Raw genomic sequence first — 21,992 nt, 5'->3', positions numbered from 1 at the left:
ACATGTTCACTGGGAAAACACCATCATTTCCTGTTCTCTTTTCCAGCCCCCTTTTGCATCTGTCCTATGCATTCTTGCTGTGTAAATCTACCTTTCTAAGCCATTCTTGTGACAGGTTTATTTAAATAAAGATTTTCCTTTTTTTAACTTTGAGCAATGATGGCATGTACAAGCGAGTTCAAATCCACCAGACCTTGCTGTCAGTAATTTAGATCTAACAGTTCACAGGGTAATTGGATCCCAAAGGAGCCTTTCCGAACTTTTTCTATTAATCTTGATGCTGGTAAATGGATAACCCCTCCACTAAGGGGGAGGATGGGATGACAACTTTCCTCCCTTCCCTGCAAAAGAAACTCCTCTTGTGGGTTATTTTTGGTAACCCTACACATGTGTGCATTTCTGTGCTTTGCCTTGCTTAGAAAGTTTTGAAATGAAGCTCCTGGCTTGGCAATTTTGTGATGTTGCACTTTCTAAATTTGTGACTCTTGTCATTCCAGCCAACAAAACATCAAGCAGAGGAGAAATAAAGATAAAACACTCAATTTTGAAACTCAGCAACAACCTTGAGAAAAATGGCATTTTAATCATTTATCTAAAGACTTGGAATAATAATAATTTCAATGGTTTATTCCAACTAGTTATGATCTGATGAGACATCACTGTTTTGTAAAGATAATGATGTGACTTTCTAATTGGTCAGGCCTCAAACAAATCGGTTTAAAAAATGCTCTTTGATGGTGAGGGTTTAGTAGTGGGCAAATGAAGTAACTTTGCACAACTGTCGGGAACAAAGGTTTATCAGTCTCAGTACAACAAAACGAGGCAGAGGCTTATGTTATTTTAGTCTGATATAGAGACTTTAAAGAAAAAGAGTTGAGACATGAGAAAGATGGCTCGAGTGAACTATGTTCAGATTAGATCTCTATAATTTACACAGGCATGACATCAAATGTAAAGTACACTAATACACTTAACAGTCTTGCTTTGCATGTTTACAGGACATACTGTAGCATATGAATACAAATTTCTTTCTATTCTTTTCTCAGATGCTGGCTCAGGATCTGGGGATGGAGGTAAGAGCCATCTTTTAGTATCTCTGTGCTTATGTGTACACACACTGTCTTTCACAATTTCAGATTGTAAGTAGATATGCTTTGCAGTTTAGTTGTTACACTACATATTGTCTTTTTCTCTGGAAAGAGTGACATTTTGCATTTTAGTCAAGCTGGAACCTAATAATGACATGCTGTTTTCTAGGGAAATTCAGAAAGCTGTGTAACTTCTAATAGGACTTGGAATTATTCATAGGTTGTGCTAGGAGCTCTATCTCCATCTACTGTTACAGTTGCACTCATTTGTTTTATGTTTAGAGTAATATTTCTTCTGTTTTTAAAACATGAGCCAAACCCTTGGCTCCTCCTCACTGGAGGATTCAAGCCAAATATTTTGTGGTTACAGAGATCATTCTTTCAAAGATACGAAGAAATGTCACAGGGAAGGAACAATTTGGGTTTTTTAAGAACAGCAGCAGCAAAAATGAACGTGGAAATAGTCCAAACCCTTTGCTGCATACAGGGGATACTGTAAAATGTAGGCAAACTTCCATTTAAGTTGGACGTTGTTTTTTTATTTCTTAGGTGTAGTCATTTATGGAGTTGCTTGTTTTAACACTGGTCATAGGGTTTGTGACCAATCCTTCTGGGTAGTAGAAGTGTTGGGTCTGGGTAGTGCCCTGCCTCGGGGCAGGGAACATGACTTTTGGGAGTTACTTGCATGGTGGGGCTGGAGGGTCAGGCTTCTCTGGGGGCTGGGAGGGCCAGGGCTAGTTTGGATGGCTGTGCAAGGTTGTCCTTAAGAGTTACCCTCATTTCTGCCCAAGCCCCCTGAGTAAGCTCTAGGACCCCTGTGGCAGGGGAAGGGCAAGGTCGGCATCAGGCTGGGATGCTGCTGAGGTCCCCCAGCTGGGACAGCCACCAGGAGCTGAGCCAGCTTTCTGCATAAGATGCAGACAGCAGGTCTGGGGCCTTACCCAGTTTGATGGCTGGTCCTGGCTGGATTCAGGTTTTTCAAATACAGTCCCGTCATTTGGCAAGATGTTACCTAGTCCTTGTGTGGTTTTGGTAACTAGTATATTAGAGAGCACAATGTGTAGTAAAAGTATTAATTTTACCTGTGAAGTGGTCAACAACATGAGCATGAAGCACTTGCAAGGAACCTAATTTTCCAGTATAGGACTCAGGCTGCTTTCTGGAAATCAGGACACTTTGACACGCTTCAAATCTGGCTCCCCAGAAACCGCAACCTAAAATATTGCTATTAATTTTCAAAAGTTTTGTCCAGATATTCCTATTTTACTCTAGTGTTCTTTTAAATTGTCTTTTTAAACTGTTACACGAAAGAAATTCCTAATTCAGTGCTTAACAGAAATCTACAATTTAATTTATATTTATGATAAGGTTTTCATGCATATGGTCAATAAATCGGTTTTCAGGTGAAGTTGCACAAAATTCATCATTTATGTACCAAGGAAAACAGATAAAATTTCCAGTTTGTTTTATAACTGGGGAGGTGGGGAAAAAAACTTGGCTGCTTTCTAAAAGTAATGAATACTCAAAAAGCATAGGAATTTAAAAGCATGATTTCTAAACAGTTTCATTTTAAAAGCTAAGGTTGAGAAAACACAAGCAGAACAGGACCTTGGGGACTGACTGGTCAGATAGAAAGGAAGCAGATTTGTGAAGGAGACAGAACCAAGCTGGTGCATGTGTTTAAAGGTCTACAAAACTGCCTTGTATTATCCAAGATTTAGTAGGCAGCTATGGCTGTTCTTAAAGTAAAAAAGTATATTTATGTGCCCTAAGAAGCTAAATCCAGCCAAGTAAATGTTGTCACTACATCACTCTTTACTAGACACGGTCTTGTTGTAAAAGCTGTAATAAATTTTGGATGTCATCACAGTAAGTCTTGTAAAATCCACTCCAACAGTCATGAGTGGGATGTTTTCATATGAGAAGCCTGAGGTCTTAGGCAATCTTGTGCGTTTTCTGTTTTTATGAAAGTTTTCCCTTCTTGCGCTTCTTCAGGAATTCTTGGTTAACAAACTGCTAACCAATGGAGCATCATTTTTTGCAAAGCTACAGCCATAGGGAGCCTCGCAGCTGGCCATACCTCTGCCTAAATCAGCAGAATGGCCCTGTGCTGGATGCTGCAGGTGTCAGAGGTGCTGGGTACATCCGCAGTGAGGTACCTGAGATATCTCAGATGCTGGGAGCCCTTAGGAACAGCCATTCTCTTGCTGATTTGCCCAGTGTCTTGCTGCTGTCAGAGCGCCGGCAGGACACGGCCTAGCACAACACTTCGGTATTGCTGTTTGCTCTATGTTGCATCTATATTTGTTGTGTTTTTCAGAGCTGGCAGACTTTCTGGCAAGGTTCAGGTTTGTGTGACTGTTGTGGTCTGTCTTTGGGAGGTTCCTTGCAGCCAGGCAGGCTGAGGCTGGGAGCCCTGGGGGATTGCTGTGGGCATGGGCAGGTTGAGCAATGCCTCCAGGGCACAGATTAGGAGTCTCCGGTTAAAAAGACAAAGAGTGGATGGACTTTGACTTGAAGGTACCTGTAAGGGCTGATCCTTCAGTCTGAATTGCTGAGGACCGTCCATAGCAGTAGGAATCTCCGCCTCTCAGCACTTATAGGTCGAAAAGGCTGTTGCTTCTTACCGCAGCCCCTCCATATTACTCTCATGGGTTCCCTTAGTGTTTCTGTATATATCACTCCGCGAGCTCTGAGACAAGGGAACCAGCTTTTCAACAGAGTTGTATCTTGTGGTTGGATTTCTTTGATCTGATAAGGTACACATCGACTAGGAAATTAACTCAAATTGTGAACTACTAGAGGACACCGTGTTTTTCCAGTTCTTGGAACGTGGCAAGTTTCTTCCTTTGAGGTGGTTTCCCCAAGACCAACACCAGTTCAGCTCTCAGTACTGCTTCTCCCTCAATGGAGCTCTTGTCACATGAAATTATAATTGGTTAAAGGGTTCAGAAATTGCTGGGAAGGGGTTGGTGCAATGGACAGACATACACAAACACACCGTGTGGTCACACGAGCTTCATTTTCTCAGGAAACTGGACAGAGCAGGAACAAGGAACAATATAACCAGAGGCCGTGTTTTGTCTGCCACGTTTCCCTTCCGTGCATTCCTACCTGGGTTTGCAGAGAGGTCTTCTCACTTCATTATTTAGGAATTGGGGTTTTCTGCTTTCCTGTCAGAGATGCTGGGATCAGAGAGGTCCCAGCTTCTTAGCACATTAATGATCTTGAGGGCTTTCCAGAGATGATTTAATCCTTCTTCATGCAGCAATAGGCTACCAAAGTCCCCTTATTTGTAAAGTGATGGGGGAATCTTAATCTCATTTGATTACTGAACCTTCAGCATGCACTTTTGGGGATATCCAGTAAATGGGTAAGAACAGTAGGTGTTCAAGTTTCTTACAGCAGAAGACATTTTTTCCCTGTAAATGAAGACTAAAAATGCAGAATCAAGAGCAGTTTCTGTGTTTTGATTGCAGAAGCTGGGAGTATGGTGTGGAATTATTTAAAAACCCGTATCACGGAAAGATGCTAATCAATGGCAGAAAGAATGAATGTGAAAGAGTTTATACAGAGAGTAATTTAAAGAGATTCCATTCATTTTCATCTATGCCGTTCTCTAGACAACTGGGTTTTTTTAGAACCCGATGATTCATGTTTTGGTCTTGAGCAGCTTTATAATGAATTCTTGCTCGTTTCCTAGCTTCCTTCAAACAGCGACAAACTCAAGATGCAGTATTTCATTATAGCTCTTAATGTGATAAGAACATCTCTCCTTGGTTTCTTTTTTGTCATTGAACACTTCTTTTCCCTCCCTGCATTATCTGTATTCTTAGCTCTGTTGATTGGCTTGCATTCATAGTCCGATGGATTTACTATGAGTGACTATTGCACTAGGTGTTTCTGTGATCCCCAGCATGGCAGTGCATAAGCACCTATGTTGAATTAGTTTCAGAGCCTCATTCAATTTCCATTCAAGTCCTAGTGGCTTCAGTGGGAATTGTATGAGGCCCCCGGGTACACAGATCTTATCCTAGTTTGATTTTTATGTTAATGCTTTATGATCTAGATTAAAGCAGAATGAAAAAAAACAAGTCATAATTCAACAATATCATCGTCACCATTTATTTTACAGTAGCATCTAGAGGTGCTAATTGTAAGATTAGGACTCCAGTATTAGGGTGTACCACACTGTGAGGCACTTCTTCACAGTGAGGGAGAGAATAAAATCTGTGAAGCAGAGTCTGGATATCCAAGTTGGACAAAGGTTGGAAGTCGCATCATGCTTCAGTGGCTGAATTGGGAATAACATATGCCACTTCAGAGCCAAACCAGTGCTGTGACTTTTGAACCATGCTGTTTGTCGCAGACCCATATGTAATCCAGAAAGAACTGGAGGTTTTTTCTTGAAGTTATTCCTAATTTTTTAGACAAACCTGGAAATCAACAACCTTACAAGCCATCTTCTTTCCCCCCCTCTGTCTCTCTCACTTTGTGTGTGTGTTGTAAGGATGAGAGTGGTATTTTTGTTTGTTTGTTCATTCTTTCGATTTATCCCTTTAGTCTTATCCAGAAAAATTGAAGTCCTGCAGCTCTTTGTAGGTGCCAACATGTAGATTTAATGATAGATTTGGAATTCTGGTCTGCCTTTCCTGTTGGCTTAGGGATGTGTGAGTAAACACATACATATTATAAATCTGTATGGAGCAGCAGTCATCTTGAAACACTAACGCAGAGAAAATAGGAAAGAAAAAATTAAAGCTTGGAAACCTAAATTATTTTTTAAGGCAAACTGTAATGCAGCACGTGTATCTTTTTTTCTTTAATCAAAGACAAATGGCTACTTTGACCCAGTTGCATTTATACTTGTCTCCATGCTGGTTTTGTATGACTAACTTGCATTCAGCAGCTCTGCTGCTTTTCTACCTATTTCCCTTTCTGCTTTATTACAAGGTTGATTGATGGGCAGGACTATGCAGAACACAATGAATATTGCTGAAAACACTGTCCTAGCAATAACACTTAAACCAAAATACACCGTAAAACCTGGAGTGTATACTGGTTTGAATGAAGCAGTATATAAAATTCAATGCTGATAAACACACACATACATGCATGTTCTCAATATATGGGAAAATACTGGGAGTGTTCTAGTTTAACCTCTGAAAGAAAGGAAATTCATATTTTGAACTACAGAACCTGACTGTCCTTTGCCTGTGTGTAACAAGTGATAAAGGCTTCTCTCATGTGAATTTAGAATATCTGCTGACCCTGCGTGCTATCATCAACTGCAATAAGGCAATAGGAAAGCTTCTTCTACTCTAATTTAATTTGGGAGGTATAATTTAAAGTGGCATCAGAAGGTACAGAATCAACTATAAGCAACGTGCACTGACTGGGTAAATACCTCTGGAGGGAATGTTTAAATCTTAAATGATTGACCTGACTGTGGATGGTCAAATATACGTCTCCTTTGTTAAACAGGTTTTTACCTTGTTAACCTCAGCATGGCACTGAGCCCAAACCAATAAGCTCTTTGAAAGGCTTGGTTTATTAGCTCAGGCTCTTCACTGTCCTAACATGATTACATGACTTCTAGTTCAGGGCTGGTGCACTTCTGACCTGTACAAGAGTTAGGTCAGGAAAAGGCAGTTAATGTCTCTTCATGGCCTTTAAAAATTAGGAAAGGATGAAGTTTCTATGTTTTTGTTGTCTACATGAGAAGCACTTGGGCATTTGCAAGTGCTGAACTTTTAGGACTCTGCAGCGGGCATTTTGTGCTGGGTAGGATGCGTTAGAGGTTTTGGAAATCCTAGGAAGTTATGGAAATGACGGGAATACCAGCTTTTGGGTTCCTCTCAGGCTCTCATTTGAGCTAAGGACTGAGCTAATTGACACTGCCTGACTGAGGTATTCCAGCAAATCCCCACAGCTCCTGTGAACTTGAAGCTCTCCAGGGTTATATATAAAGTACCAGTCTGGGAGATGATGGTTTTGGATTTAGTTGCCTGGGTTCTGCCTATATTTCGCTTGCTGCTTCTGAAGTTAGAATGCAAAAATCTAATGAAAAGCAATGCGTTTTATCCCTGTGCTTGCTTTGTTATTAATGGGCCAAAGTCCCTGCTGTGTCCTTGATGTGAATGCACAGGTCCCACCAAGAAGACCATCAACGCTGAGAAATACGATGGGAAAGACTTGACCCATAGTGAATGATTTGTGACCCGTTTTCAGCCTTTCATGCAAAACCAAAGAAAATGAATAGAAGATGCCATAAAGATCCACAGACTTTTGTAGGCAAGAAGTAGGAATGTCATCCATTCATAGCTTCTTTCCCAAGTTATGCAGTCCTGTATGGTTTTTAGCACTTCTTTTAAGTAGTTCAGAGCTACACAAGTAGACAGTGAATGGAAGATGCTCACCTACATCAAAAAATACTGAGGATGCTCTGGTTTTGCTTTAAAAGTCAAAATTGCCTGTCCACATCGAAACAGAGCAAAAAAAAATCCAAAATATGCTGTCTAATCATGTGCCATCTGTAAATCCACAAATAACTAAGTCATCAAACCAGCAAACAAATCCTATGATACTCCAGCAAACAGATTAAAAAGGAGGCATCCAATCACAAATATTCATTTATTGGTCTGTTATTGTAAACATAGCAAGAGAGAGATGTAGTGGACTAGATTTGTCTGCTACATCTCTGTAAACCTGGATTAATTTTCCCTGTGACAACTGTGGAGTCACTGGAGATTAGCTGTGATGACAGTGAGAGGCGAATCTAGCCCACCATTTTGCTTTCCTATGCAGGGAGTTCTTCCACAGGGAAGAAAAATGCTTCTCAAGCTTTCAAATAGCTCTATCATGCTTACTACCAACACCTTACTTCATGGGATAAGGGCATGTGTTCGAGCACATGCTTAATTTTTATCATATGCTTAAGTTCCATTGACTTTAAAGTTTTCTTCTGAATGTGGATGTCTTGCACAAGTGGGGCCTGAGGCAGCCTTGAGTGACCAGAACTTCTTCAGATCCTTGTGCATCTCTTGGTTATATATTCTGTGGTTTAGTGATTGAAGAAGCTGGTTTACTATGAGCTTGCTTCAAACTGGCTTTGGCCTGACATAGGATTTTCTTAGATGCTCTTATGAGATCTTAAAAAGAACAAATGGGATGAAAACTGCCAAGTCTCTCTCAAGGTTCATGTACTCACTTTTCTTTAACTCTTACATTTCAGACCTCAGCTGCATTTGCCAAATTAATATATTCTGCATTGGATGTTTAAATTCCCTTTTGTTTAAGAGGCTTTCTTTCCTGTCAGAGATTGGGAAATAAAACCAGAAATTTTGCTTGCTGTCTTTGAAGTCAGTGGGAGTTTATCTTCAGGAAGGGCTTGACTGATTCCCTGACACTTAGCAAACTGGAGAGTGTCACCTACTTTATGTAACTGCACATACAGGACAAGTTTAAAGAGTGTGGTGCAAGCCCAAGAATCCGGAACAATTCATAATCAAATCCAGACAAGTTAAAATTTTATGGTACAGCACTACCAGTTCTTAAGATGTTGCAACAAGTCTTTCAGCCCATGTTTTTGAATAGTATAATAGAAGATGTTTAGTTTTTCATTTAAAACAAATACATAAAATGTTTTTAATCCTCATTGCTGAGAAGAATACTTTAATAGAAGCCCCAGATTCTCAACAATAGGGAGAACTCCAAATTGCATTTTGAAAATATCATGATTCAGGGAAGAAGAGGTCAAAACTCTTCCATGATATTTCACATGGGTTTTTTTAATGCCTTGGACTTCTTGATCTCATTTGTTCTAGCTGCATGGGAGTTAGATAATGATGGTGCCTATTTAAATCCATTAAAAAAGCAGCTACTGAAGCAGCACCCTTTTTACTTTAGTAGTCCCAAGTATCTTGCAGGCAGGAATTTAAAGAGAGCTAGTTAAGGGACTTTAATGTTAGTTTTCGATAAGTCTGAGAACATGGGAAGGTGCTAAAGGTCTGAGAGAATGTAGGTTGTGGGTATTAAAAATGGTAGGGGGGGAAATTCAGATATTTATAGGCTTGTCAATCTGACATTGATTGAGGTAAAGCAGGACGTGAAGACCCAGACCTGCTTAATAAAGAAATAGATGAGAACTAATGCTGAGCAATATGGGCTGATGTAATAGATTTTGTCAACTAATTGAAATGTTATTTATGAAGTTACAAGTTTGCTTGATAAAGACAACAATATTGATTTAGTGTACGTGGATGTCAGTGAAATATTTGGCATGCCACTACATGACGCTGTGATTAAGGAACAAGAATCATGCAAAATTAGCATGGCACTCAATTAGTGGAGTAAAAAAATGCCTTTCACAATGTAATTATAAGTGGATTCATCATTATTAGATGGGCAGCACAGGGATCAGCCTCATTCTATTTATTTATTTGTTTGTTTTACCAGTGACCTAGGTGGGCACATACTTTCCTCGTTGATCAAGTTCTCAGCAGATATAACTGGGGAAGTAAGAAATGAACAGTTCACTGACGCAACCCAGTCTGATTTACTGGGTATACTGGTGCAAGAGCAGGCCTTCTGATGTAGCCAAACATAAAGCCACAATCATAAAACAAAGACAGGAAACCAGAGGAGTGAGGTGGGGAAATGCTCCTGGAAATGGTGATGCTACAAAGAAAGCTGGAGCCTTGGTAGTTAGTGGGCTCATTGTGAGAGTCCTCTGCGAACACAACGGGCCCAAGGGCTGCTGTTATCGCAGTATATTTAAGAAGCAGACTCTTGAGCAGGGGTAAGGATGTCAAATTACCTCCACCTTTACCAGAGGTGGTGCCTGCAGCTGCAAAGGTAATGAGAAGCAGGGGAGAAGACTGTGCACAGCCAAGGGCGGTGGCTGGCAAGCAAGCTTTGCCGTGAAAGATTTGATGCCCTTAGCTTTGTCAAGGGCAAGGAAAGAGATGCGTAGGTCACGATCAGTAAGTACTGGTGTGGGGAACACAACTGAGCAGCAGGGCTCTTTATGCTGACAGACAAAGGTCTAATGAGATGCCACGCTGGCAATTAAAGCTAGACAAACTCAGAGTAAAGTTTAGATGCATGTTTGTAAATAAAGGCAATAGCATATAGAAGTGATTAAGAAGGTAGGTAGGATTCTGTGTCACTTGAGGTTTTGACACTTGTTTGAGCAGAGCAATCTAGACATCCAAGGATGAATTTGAAAGTCCAGGGCCTCTGTCGCATGGGAGGTCACAAGAGATGCTCAGTGAGTCCTTAATTCTAGGCACCATAAATGAGTTTACACATGAAATAGGCTGAGTTTAGCCTATTTTGTTCAGCAAGATTTCTGTGTTAAGCAATACGGAAAGGGATTGATTATGTGGATATGTTTGTTCATTTCAAAATCCACACAAGTGTTTTTTTCTCTGCTCTATCCCGTCTCATTATGTACATTTACATATGCAGGTAACGGAAGAGATGTGGGCTTTAGTAGCAAGTGGAAAACCTCGTGCGTAATGCTCTGCTAATTGCTCTGTATTTAAAAATAGGCCACACTACGCTGCATTTCATCCTAAGACTTCTTTATGTTGTCTGGCACTGGGTAACTTCAGCCGGTCCCCACCTCATCTGAGACATGACAGGCTCCTTCAGGCTTTTCTCTGTCCTGCAATGCTGCTCTGATTCCCAGTGTAATTACTGGTCTACCCCGAGCTGGTACTTGGAGGGAGTTCTGAAGAGGAGGAGGATCACCAGCTATCTCTGGAGGATCTGTCCAGGACCCTTCTCTTTCCCGTCTCTCCTGGTGTAAGGGGGAGAAAGCAGAGGGGAGGATCACACCCAAAGAACTCTAAAGTTGGAACCCTTATTGATCATGATTAAATATAATTTGATTTTTATCTGTTACTAGAAAGAGCCTCCCTGGTTTTAGTAGTGTATGTCATGGGTTTGGGAGGTGAGAGAGAAGGTACTGGAGTAGGCTGTAATTGCTTTGGCTCATACACGTTGTCCACTAGTTTCAGATAGAGAGGCATCTTCATCTTTGCTATAATAGAGCCTTGATAAACAAATAACTTATTCTTTTGTACAGTGTCTGAGATTGTCATCAAAAGAGGAGGGAACCGGTTATATGAATCACGAGGCCAGTGCAGGACAAGTCTATGCTGTAATTCATTCAGACAAATATTGAAGTAAATTGATGGACTCAGGTTTGTTTAGATTAGTGGCCTTTTGAAAAATGAGTTGTCCCGTGTGTACAATTTTTCAATCTGTTTACATCTAATTAGCTGTTCAGATTGGCTAAAATTAAGCGTTGTCACTTATAATGTATTCAGAGGTGAAGATATAAAATAGGCTCTTTCATAATCTCTTCAGCAAGTGGCTTGGAGCACTGGCATAGCATGAACTGAGGGCGTATGGAAGATCAATCTGTAACATGGAATCAAATATAAGCAAGCTGCAATCTCACAATGTAGTGAATAGTCTATAGCATCTCTCTTGTACTGATTCAAAGAGGGAGCAAGTTTTTCCATCATCCTCTCCCACAACTCCTTTTTGGTAGATTTGCCTGTCTGTCTGGGGCATGGCGTTGGGGTGGCTGCCCTTGTACACTGGCATCTTTACCTGTTTCGCTACTGATTCCTGTGCACTAGATATTCCTCCTTGGAGACAAGTCATTTGAACAGCTTGAATTCTAAAAACTGACTGCTGCAATGTCAGGTTTCTAATTCTGCAGCTCAGCTGACAGCTCTGGAAAGTCCCTATCAAAGGCAGAAAATACAACACTCTTCAGCAGACTTTGTTCTGCCACCATACGGCCCCAATTCTATTTTACTGCTCCAAAGCCTACAGGCTTTTTCACATGTTTCTGACCGAAAATTCTGCTATTAGTATGTAAGCTTCTCAGCAATTAAGCTGTGCTTATTGCTGCATCAGTGCTTTTAGACTGTGACCAGCAAGCAGCACCCTCTGTGCAGCAGCAGCAATTTAGTTCTCATGCTTAGTCATGAATACATGTCGAAGGAGATTTTGGCACAGGTTTTCTCAAATATTTTTAAAAGTTTTTGCTAGTCTTTTCTTTCTTCCTTGGCTCTCTGAAGGCTGTTGCTAGCAATGTGCAGAGCACTCCTCTGCCTTTGTGTAACAATCCCCAAGCCTTACGGGATTTGAGTATTTGCCAAACTGTGAGCTTTCCCATGGTGAGTATAAGGTGCTGTCACCTGGCTCCTGCCTCCAGCTCCCAAGTGCATGGCACGGCAGTGCTCTCCCCTCGCAGCTGACTGCTCGGCCCCAAAGCATGGGGCATCACGAAATATGGGCAGGTTCCCCTGCCCCATTTGTGTGAGGAGCTTCAGTGGGGCCGTGGCCCCCCCCCTTCGTGTCCCATCTCTCTTCCTATGACCTGATGCACCAGGGTCGGTGGTGATGCACCTGAGTATCTGCTGGAAATGAAAGCTCAGCTCAGTGGCTCAGGACTTCAGGAGCAGGGTCCTGCCAGTTGCTGGGGTGCCGCAGAGGCAGCAGAAGGGGACCTTTAAAAGCCAGCAGGAGGATTGCCCTGCGAAGCCTTTGCAGGCAGCACTGGAGAGGCTCAGCAGGTGACTTGGTGACAGCGCAGCTCATGGCACAGGTGGCCTGGCCGAGCTGTCCGTGTGTGGGAATCAGGCTGGGACCTTCTACCTAGACAACAGCAGTGGAAAGGCCAGCTGACGCCTGCCCAGGCACCTTTGTCATCACAACCCCTTCTGACCCAGCTCCCTTGGGTACTGCCCATAGCTGCTTTCAGACCCCTTAGATTTCCCAAAAGGAGCTGAGGGCGCTCAGTGAGTTACGAGGTCAAACCACGAGATCTCAGGTGCCGGGGCTGTGCCAAGCTTGGCTCCATCCTTGCTGTTGGAGCTCTTTCTGGTTTCCTCCTGGGGCTTCCCTTCTCCTGCCCTGGTGGTGGTGACTGTCCCTTTGCTGTGGCTAGGCCAGGCAGGGTTCCCTTGTGTCAGCAGGGGAAGCTCGCATCTTGCCAGTGCTGTGGGTCCTGGAAAAATGCACTTGGGTATTTTCCTTTGATTTTTCATTTACCATTCACATGGTATACTCTATCAGGCTGTACCCTGTGGGGTGGAACAAATCTGGGGCCCTCGATCTCAACACTTCGGCATTCTCCTAAAGGTGAGGGTGGCAAATGCCTAAGCAGTGTCTATAGGCAGCAGCAATAATGTTTTTTGGGTTGGGTTGGGTTTTTGTTTGGGTGGGGTTGTTTGGGTTTTTTTTTGGGGGGGGGGGGTGTCCCAAAAAGAGCATTTTACATGGAAAGGAACTCTTCTAACCAGCAGAGTAAATCTGTATCTGAACCCGTTAGCGTTACGGATTTGGGTTGGAAAGCTGCAGCGTGCTGTAGCTCCTCTGCTATAAGGTACTCTTTTCTGGATGTATTTAGCTGGATGACAGGTGCTTTTGGGCTGAAATTTTCCTTATATTGTTCAGGAGGATTTTCTTGGATTCTTTTTTTATTTGAAAACAATACCATGAGCCATATTTGAACTGACAATAGTACATATGAAGTGAAAGGTTTTGTTTTTAAGACATTCATTCTTACTACTTGAAAAGAGCAGTTTTAACAGGCATGAGCTAGTGCTGGGTAGTCTTAAGCAGGATTTTTCTATGTTTTCTTTGTGCCTATCCATCTACCCTCTACCTGAGGTTTAAGTACTTCCTTTCCATCTCAACTCCTGTGCTACAGTATTTTTTGGTGTTGGTGGTTTAAGCCCAGACAGCAACTAGGCACCACGCAGCCACTTACTTCCTCCCCTCAGTGGGATGGGGAGGAGAATCAGAGAAAAAAAAAAAAAAAAAGTAAAACTCGTGGGTTGAGATAAGAATGATTTAATAACTGAAGTAAAATAAAATGTAATCCTAACAATAATAATAATAAAATATAATAATAATAGTAATGAAAAGGAATATAATTTTAAAAAAAAAAGTTAAAACCCAAGAAAAAGAGAAGTGATGCACAATGCAATTGCTCACCACCCACTGACCAATGCCCAAGCAGTGATCCGCCCCTCCTGACCAACTCCCCACAGTTTATATACTGAGCATGATGTTCTAAGGTATGGAATAACCCTTTGGCTAGTTCAGGTCAGCTGTCCTGGCCATGATCCCTCCCAGCTTCTTGTACACCTGCTTGCTGGCAGAGCATGGGGAACAGAACAGTCCTTAACTTAGGATAAGCGCTACTTGGCAACAACTAAACCATCAGTGTGTTATCACCATTATTCTCACACTAAATCCAAAACACACTGTACCAGCTACTAAGCAGAAAATTAACTCTATCCCAGCTGAAACCAGGACAGTAGGTTAAAAGAGATCCCCTTGATTTCACTGGACAGTCAGGCAGTTGTGTTAACACTAAGCCTATTTTACAGAGGTCAACTAGATTGAGAATAATCTTTGGTTTGTTACTGTCTCAAGCCAGTGCCAGGGCGAACAAAAAAGTAGCCTTAATTTGGAAGTAATGCTGAGAACAATCTATCAGTAATTTATGTATTGGAAAGAATATCTGAAGTAATTTGCTAGAGCATTGTAGTTATTTGAAAACAATTATAAACATAGAACACAAGAAGGTTCAAAGTTGATAAACAGGAAGAATCCTCTACACATAGTAGCATGGAAATTCACCAGGCTACTTCATCATATTTTTCTGTCTTCATCTTTAGGTCTTCCTGCTTCGTTCCTTTTCAACTTAATTCATAGGAAGGAGAGATTTTTCTTTGTCTTAACTAAGAAATTGAACAGCTGCTAGGGACAGGAAAAATGGTGACACAATCAATCTTTCATCCTATTTCATGAGACATTTCAGAAGTCTCTTCTTTCTTGAAGAGGTTACTTGTGCAATCTATGTAATTAGGAATATGCAGCCCCGTTTGTCTTAGGCGGTACATGATGGTGAGGCATATAATCTGTGTTTTCTCCCTTTCCATAAAAGTGCCATGACTTCAGGATCAGGGCCTCAGAAAGTCATCTCTGCTGTTTCTGTGTTTAACAGCATTGTAGAACTAACTGATAAAATGCTATTAATTTGAAGGGATGTAGAGGGAACATAAGATCCTCAGCAGACTCTGATCTGACAGCAGGTGAACAGCATGGGGAGCTGTCAGATTGCACAAGTTGCTACAGTCAGGTTAAATTAGTGCCCAGCTACTTGTACAGTGGTAGTTGGTGCTAGCATGTATGATACAAGTGTCACTGTGTAAATCCCTGCAAATTCCAGTCTTAAATTAGTGGCAAAGAGAAGTTATTTAGCCATGTCACTTGTCAAATGGCAGTGTCTCAGAGTGGGGCAGGCAATGAAAAGCTTTTGTGGTTTTGGGGACTTAGTATCACTTTTAGTGTCATTTGTAAGGGGTTAGACTGCTTCCGCTTGATGCCTCAGCTGAGCTTATAAACATACTGGAAGTTCTAGCAACCCTCATCTTCGTTACATCCCATGAGGGGGAAAAAATGGTGATGAAGGTGCCATCATCTTGTGGAGACAAAAGTAAGCGTAGTCTCATGATCGTGTATGTACGTAAAGAAGAGAGGGAGAAGACGTCGCAGAGCACCCTCGCCTGGTGATCAGCCTTTGGGAACACTGCTCAGGGGTGCGTGCTGGGTACGTCCAAGAGAGGCAGTGAAGCACAGAAGAAAAAAAACAGTAGCGTGGGAGGGAAAGCTCTTCCGTTAACTCATCCCCCTTGCTGTGGTTGCATTGTTATTGTCTGGAAAGATTTAGTGGCAGAGAGATTCATAAAAGACAGCAATCCTGAAAATGTAGTGGAGAAGGATGTGTTACAGAACTTCTCTTCCTTTAAGGTAAGCTGTTGCACAAGGCTGCTGTAACTCGGCTCTTAGCAGTAGCAGCCAGTTATGCCATAAACACCGTCGAGACAAATGTAATGTTTTACCAGAGGCAGCCAGCAGATGCTTTGTGTAAACCTTAGTCTGCTGCTGGCCAGATTAATTTTTGGTATATTACATTGCATTGTCTTTAAACAAATATGTTTAGAATAATAATCCTCTGCTAGCTTGAGTTTCTTCAAAGTGCTCAACAAAGATTCCCCTCTTTGAAGGAAGGGCAAAATTTGTGCTTTTTAAGAGCTCCTGTTGTAATCGCCAATTTGCTATATAGTTTACAGGCGTTGTAGAGGATTAGCTACAGAGTACTCCAGAGGTGCTATTCAATTGTCATCCTACAGCTGACAGTGTCAACTGAGGGAGAAGAGTGTAGGTAAGAAATGCAAATAAGCCAAGAAGAGTGAAAATGTTTCTTTCTCCTTTGGCTTGTCTTTCGAAAACAGAAGATGTAATTTCTGATCCTTTAAACCTACCCATGAATGAAAGCATGTCAGTGGGTGCTCCAAAACATTTTGGCTACTAGTGTCTCCTATTAGAACCCATTTTGGGTATGAAAAGCTGCACCTCTGCTTTTACGCTCAGAATAGTAATATGGTAAAAAAAATACAAGCTTTCAAGTCAGCCACAGTATCCTTGTGTTGAAAAGGAGAAAGGTCAGTAAAGCTTGTCCTTGATGAGAAACGATCCCAACTGATGTTCAGAAAACTGAAATGGTGAACTAAGCCGTGCTCACATGTGGCAAAACATGATCAAGCTTTTCACTCTTTTCAGCTTCTTCTGGACAATTCTTTTTGACTAGATCTAGTCTTCAGCTAGACTTAATTGAGAAGCTGGTCTTTCTAATGAATTTGTATGAATTTACTGGCCCTGGCAGTTTTCACTGTAATGCACTCAGTATATTATATTAAAAATGTATATCACAACTGAAGCAGTTTTGTAAAACAAGCTTTAATGCAGCATCTGCTTATTTGTGCCTTGGGGATGTGAGACAACAGCAAACTGCTTATTGCTTGAGAAATCAGCACACCACCACAGGCATTGCTCTGGTGTTAGAAGTCAGGGCAATGCCTTAATCTGGATGCGGATCAAATTGTTGTGTTGATAATTAGAAGACAATAAGTCTGCATGAAATTGAACCAAGATATATTAAAATCAGGTAGTAATTCTCCTTAATGCTGACTGGAAGTAAGCCATGTCAGAAGGTAACCAGAATGCATTATTGTTTGCCATTATGAAAAGGTCCATTTAAATAGCTGTCTGTCACCTAGGGCTATTTAACCTTTTGTAGGTATGAGCATTACAAGGGAGCCTAATGCATATTTTGTGTGCGTTATTGTGCATAAATGCATGCCCACAATTTTTATGTTCCAATGTGCATATTCATCATGAATCAGACTGGGGTCAATGTATTTCCAAATCATGTCACTGGTGATAGCCAGGAGCAGCTGTTTCCAAAGAAGGTGAAAGAAGCTTCATCCTTGAGCTACTCTAGTGGGAAATAGCTTGCTAAAACCTACCAACCAATGCTTGGCTTGTGTGTTGAGGTGGGATTGTAAATGTGAACATGAATGGTCTCACATAAAAAAGTGTTTGTATGTGAGAATCAGCTGTGAATACACCTAAATGCTGGGGTCTGACGATATGATAATGAGCTTAATAGTGATCCCTTTGCTGGAATGAAACCCTGGATGTCCTTGGATGTCCGCTTTTCCTGGGATTCTGAAAACTGAACACGAGACCCGTCGGGACATGGAGGACCCTTCCCTGTGCCAGCCCTTATTTTGTTTGCCTCTGTCTGCTCCTTTCAGCTTCAACTCCCTTATAAAAGGTACCTGTCATTTTAAGGAAGCACTTCTAGGCTCAAGAACGTTTTCTTTCCCAGCATTTCAACTAGTCCATTTACTCCCTGTGCTTTTTGTACACTATTTTCTATGTTAATAGGACATTATTAGTTTTATTTATAAGGAGTACTGTTACTAATTATTAGGTGATTGACTGTGGTGCATTCCCATAACCTGACATAACTGGTTGCAGTTTGCTGTATTTTTTAATAACGCTTCCTTCAAAACAGATGAACTCATATGCTTGTGTTGATCATTAACTAAAAGGAGGAAACTAAGGCAGCATTTGAAAGCTCACAGATACAGTATGCCTAGGAGCTCTCTTGGTCTGATCAGCAACCTTCTGGTGGGTTTAATTTGGAAATCATTATTTGGACATAACCAGGGCAGAGCTGAATCTCAGCTGGTGCTGAATAACTTCACAAACATCAGCCTTTCAGTGTCTGTGCAGCTCTGAAAGCAGATGCTCTGTTTATTTACAGACAGATGTAACGGGAATCTCAGATCTACACCTAGTTTGGCACTGCCACAATGATCAGCTTTAAAAAAAAAAAACCTGTGCAGGCACTTCAGCATTGCTCAGGCAGCAGAACAGGAGACACATCCTGCGGAGCTTGGCCTCCCTTGGCCCGTGACCCCAAAGTAACGGAAAGAAAAGAAGAAACTTCCCATTGGCCTCTCTCCTGTTCTCAGCTCCAGAGCACCACTTCACATGGTGGCAGCAATAGGGGGCAGAATATTAAGAGAAAGTGTCATTTCTGTTTACGTCTATGGTGTTTATTCAACTATGAAAAACATCAGTAGAAGCTCTTGGCGAAACTGAAGGTGTTACTGTGCTGTTCACCTAAGCAGAAGAATAGGGAAGATTTTTAATACCCTTCATCCACTCCATGCCAGAGCAGTCTGGGTGCAGGCTAATAGACAGGACCAGTGACACTGGTTGGAGATTTATAACTTGCAGCTCTAGGAGTGAATCTGGTTGTGTAGCTCTGCCTGAAACCTGAGAGCTAAATCTATCCATCTACCCAGCCAGGGGTGTATGTAGGCATTTAATGTTTTCCCTAATCATGTCAGAGTGCAAAAGGCAGTACAAGTGATCTGAAACTTGGATCCCTGAAGTCTGATGCCTCAGGAAATGCCTTTGTTTCTGAATTGTGTGCCTCTAAGTATTTATTCAAGTGCTTACATACCATTTGGTCAGGTGCCTACACAGCAACTGAATTCCTGAAAATGTTAAATGTTTTTCATCCATAATGTCTTGAAAAAAGTCTGAGATAGCCTCATCAGCTACAATGGCTTGTGCCATTCCTCAGCAGGTTCTGGATTCAAAGAGTAGCAGTTAGTGCCTTCTGTTTAAAGGCATTTAAATGGATGATCCTTTTCCTGCTTTGTTCTTTTGGAAGCTCTCTTACTTTAAATATAAGGGTAAAGACTGGGGTAATTTATGGCTATTGCTTAGACCAGTAACAGAAGGAGAGAAGAGCTATGTGAGTGTCAGTGTTTGTGTATGTGGCATATAATGTATGGGCATACACTATATAAGACCGCATTACTTATATTTAAAAAACAAAATCAAAATAATTGGTTAATTTATTTTTAAAGCCATGGAAAGCAGGATTGTTCTTTTTTTCTTTCTTTTTTTAAAGGCCTACAGTAGGCACAGACTTTGAAAACCCACATTATTAAAATTGACAATCTCAATAATGCTCTAAAATTCACAGGAAGAGGCTCTGATGATTGAAAAGCCAAGGAAATCATCAGTAGTCAAGGGCAGACAGGGATCCTAAAGGGATTCCAGCTTGTAGAGAAGAAATAATACACCAGGAAGTAACAAATGGAATTAATTGTTTCTTCAAGTAGAACAGTTACAGGAGGACGGAGGATTATACATATGTATTATTATTTAAATAATGTGAATGAACAGAGGACTCCAGACCTGTGGGTAGCACACAAACACTGCCAAGAGCCCCTGGGCTGCTGAAATAAATCTGCATTACAACTGGGCAAGGAAGGAGGAGAATAAGGTACAGCAGCTCCACTTGAACTTATTTTGGCTGCTGATGAATTTGTTAAAATGTTAGAGCTTCAGGTTTTAAAATCTTATTTTTGAACACTGAAAAGTTCCATTTCTTTTTCATTTGTTTGTTTATTCACGGGTCCTTGGTTGCTCTGAAATAAGCAGCTTCAGAGTTGGAATTCTGCAAGCCTGACATTTAAATGGCAGTTTCAGTTGTATGTAATTTTCTTCTTCAGTTCTTTTGGGAGTATTTTAGTGTCCTATTATGTAGTGACTCTACTACAAACTAAAGTTGTCTGCGTACTGTGGATTGCATGTCCTCCTGCATTTCATCCCTGGCTCTAGGCAGGAGTTCTGTGTGGGAGGCTTATAAGATTTGAGAGATGTTGTTGTTTGTAGTTTGGCTGTGTGCTCTTTAAGCATGAAGGTATTGCATAAACATAAATACTGTTCTAATTGTGAAGTGGAAAATCTTCAGCAAATTTTAAGTCAGAAACTTGTCATAGCAGCTATACTATTTCCATTAGAGGAAATCCCTATAGCATCTTCCAAATAGAGTCCGTGTGTTTCTCCTAAAAGGCATAAACCAACTTTTTGCTTTTCCCAGCTCTTATAATTAGCAGGAATAAAAATGTTCAAGATTTCAACAAGCCTTTCTGCTGGAGTGCAGATGTGATTCTTGGTGACTCAAACGCTTCCCAGAACTTAGTTACCCTCTATGTAATTATTCCAAAGAATTATCCTTCCAAAATTAGAAGAAAAAAACATGTAATTACATCTGCAATATTAACATACTTAATGTCTGCCTAATGTCTGAGCATCAAGTCAGAGGCTGTATTTTCAAGCAATATACACACTGTAAGCAAAATGAATTGGGCCACGCAATTTCTTGAACAAAGATGCTAAATATATGAGCTCCGCATCATTTATGCCATGATTGGCCATGGAACTTGAAGAGGAACAGAGGAAAGTAACGTTTCTTTCTAATTACTCTTTCTCTACCCTCTTTCTCCTTTACATATTGATCCAGCGGTTTTGTCAAGCGCAGCAATCTCGGCTCCTCTCACCGTGGGCTGCCGAGGTCCTGCCCTGCGTTTTGCTGGCCTTGCTGTTTTCCCAGCCCCTCGCCACGCGCTTTCAGTACACCACCCAGCAGAAAACAGCTCCTGCATCGTAGCTTCATCCTCTGCTGACCGTTGCAGTGAAGTGGCTCAGCACAGGGCTGGGCACGGGCCAAAAGCGCCTTGGGGAAGGGGCTGAGGAAGGGCAGCTGCCCGCTTTTCCCAGAGGGACCGCAGCAGAGCTGGAGAGAATAGGGGAACCTGTGTCTGATGCTGTGCTGCGCGATTAAAGAGTGGTCTGTAGGCATCGTTGTTGTCGGTCCCACTTCTCTCTTCCTTACAGAAGAATTTGCTTTTTGATTGGAGCGAGTGTTGCACCCAGCAGCCCTGAACTGTTATGGAACACAGGGAGCAGGAGATGGATCAGGCCAGAGGTGTATGTATTGGCAACGGTGGTGGAAGAAGAGATGCTGTTGAAAGCTGTAGAGACACATTTAGTTTAAGGGGTTAGTTAAATAGAAACACAGTGCCTTAGATAAAGTCAGGTTGCATAAAATGTGCATCATATACAAGTTGGGTTTTTTTTAAAATATAGCACCTGGTTCAGCTCCCTCTTTTTTCCAGAGAACTTTTTGTGCTTTGTACTTCTTAGTAGCTAATTTGAGTCCACCTATTTAAAAAATGAGTATTCAGATTGCTCAGCCTAATTAAATCTTGCTGTGCTTTTGTTTGCAAGGACCTGTGAGAGCCAGAGGAGTGGAAAGGAGGGCAGCACGTTCATATACGTAGTAGAAATTGTAACTTGCAGGATGGTGTTACATTTATGTGACATGACATGCTCATGTGAATCAAATGTGCTATTTTTACGGCATGTATTAAATGTGAAATTGTGACTGGTGTTAGTCAGAGCAGTGCCAGAACTCCTGCCAATGTGCCATGTAATCTCATTTTAAGAATGAAAGGTCTTGAATGAGAACCTTGTATTTCCAGCAAATTTATTCCATTTGTCTAGGGTCAGCTATACCCATAGGTTGTTGCCCCCTTTTTGTTTGATTTCTTCCTTACACGACATTTGATTTCATCTCAGAATACG

General features: G+C 41.5%; 1 protein-coding gene across 3 annotated transcripts in view; it reads left to right on the top strand.

The window, feature by feature from the left end:
* The window catches only part of TMEFF2 (transmembrane protein with EGF like and two follistatin like domains 2), a 206,508-nt gene that overhangs the window by 83,691 nt on the left and 100,825 nt on the right, over positions 1-21,992 (top strand). For all 3 annotated transcript variants that reach the window (XR_012650417.1, XM_075028023.1, XM_075028022.1), the window contains exon 4: positions 1,047-1,073. Coding sequence is in view for 2 of the 3 variants with exons in the window: in XM_075028023.1 (XP_074884124.1) it covers positions 1,047-1,073 (27 nt within the window). In the remaining variant the exon portion in view is untranslated. The remainder of the gene's footprint in view (positions 1-1,046; positions 1,074-21,992) is intronic.

The sequence above is a fragment of the Buteo buteo genome, chromosome 5 (assembly GCF_964188355.1).
Source record: "Buteo buteo chromosome 5, bButBut1.hap1.1, whole genome shotgun sequence".
Lineage (NCBI taxonomy): Eukaryota > Metazoa > Chordata > Aves > Accipitriformes > Accipitridae > Buteo > Buteo buteo.
Note: the sequence above shows the minus strand (reverse complement) of the source record. Positions and strands in the feature narration are given on the sequence as shown.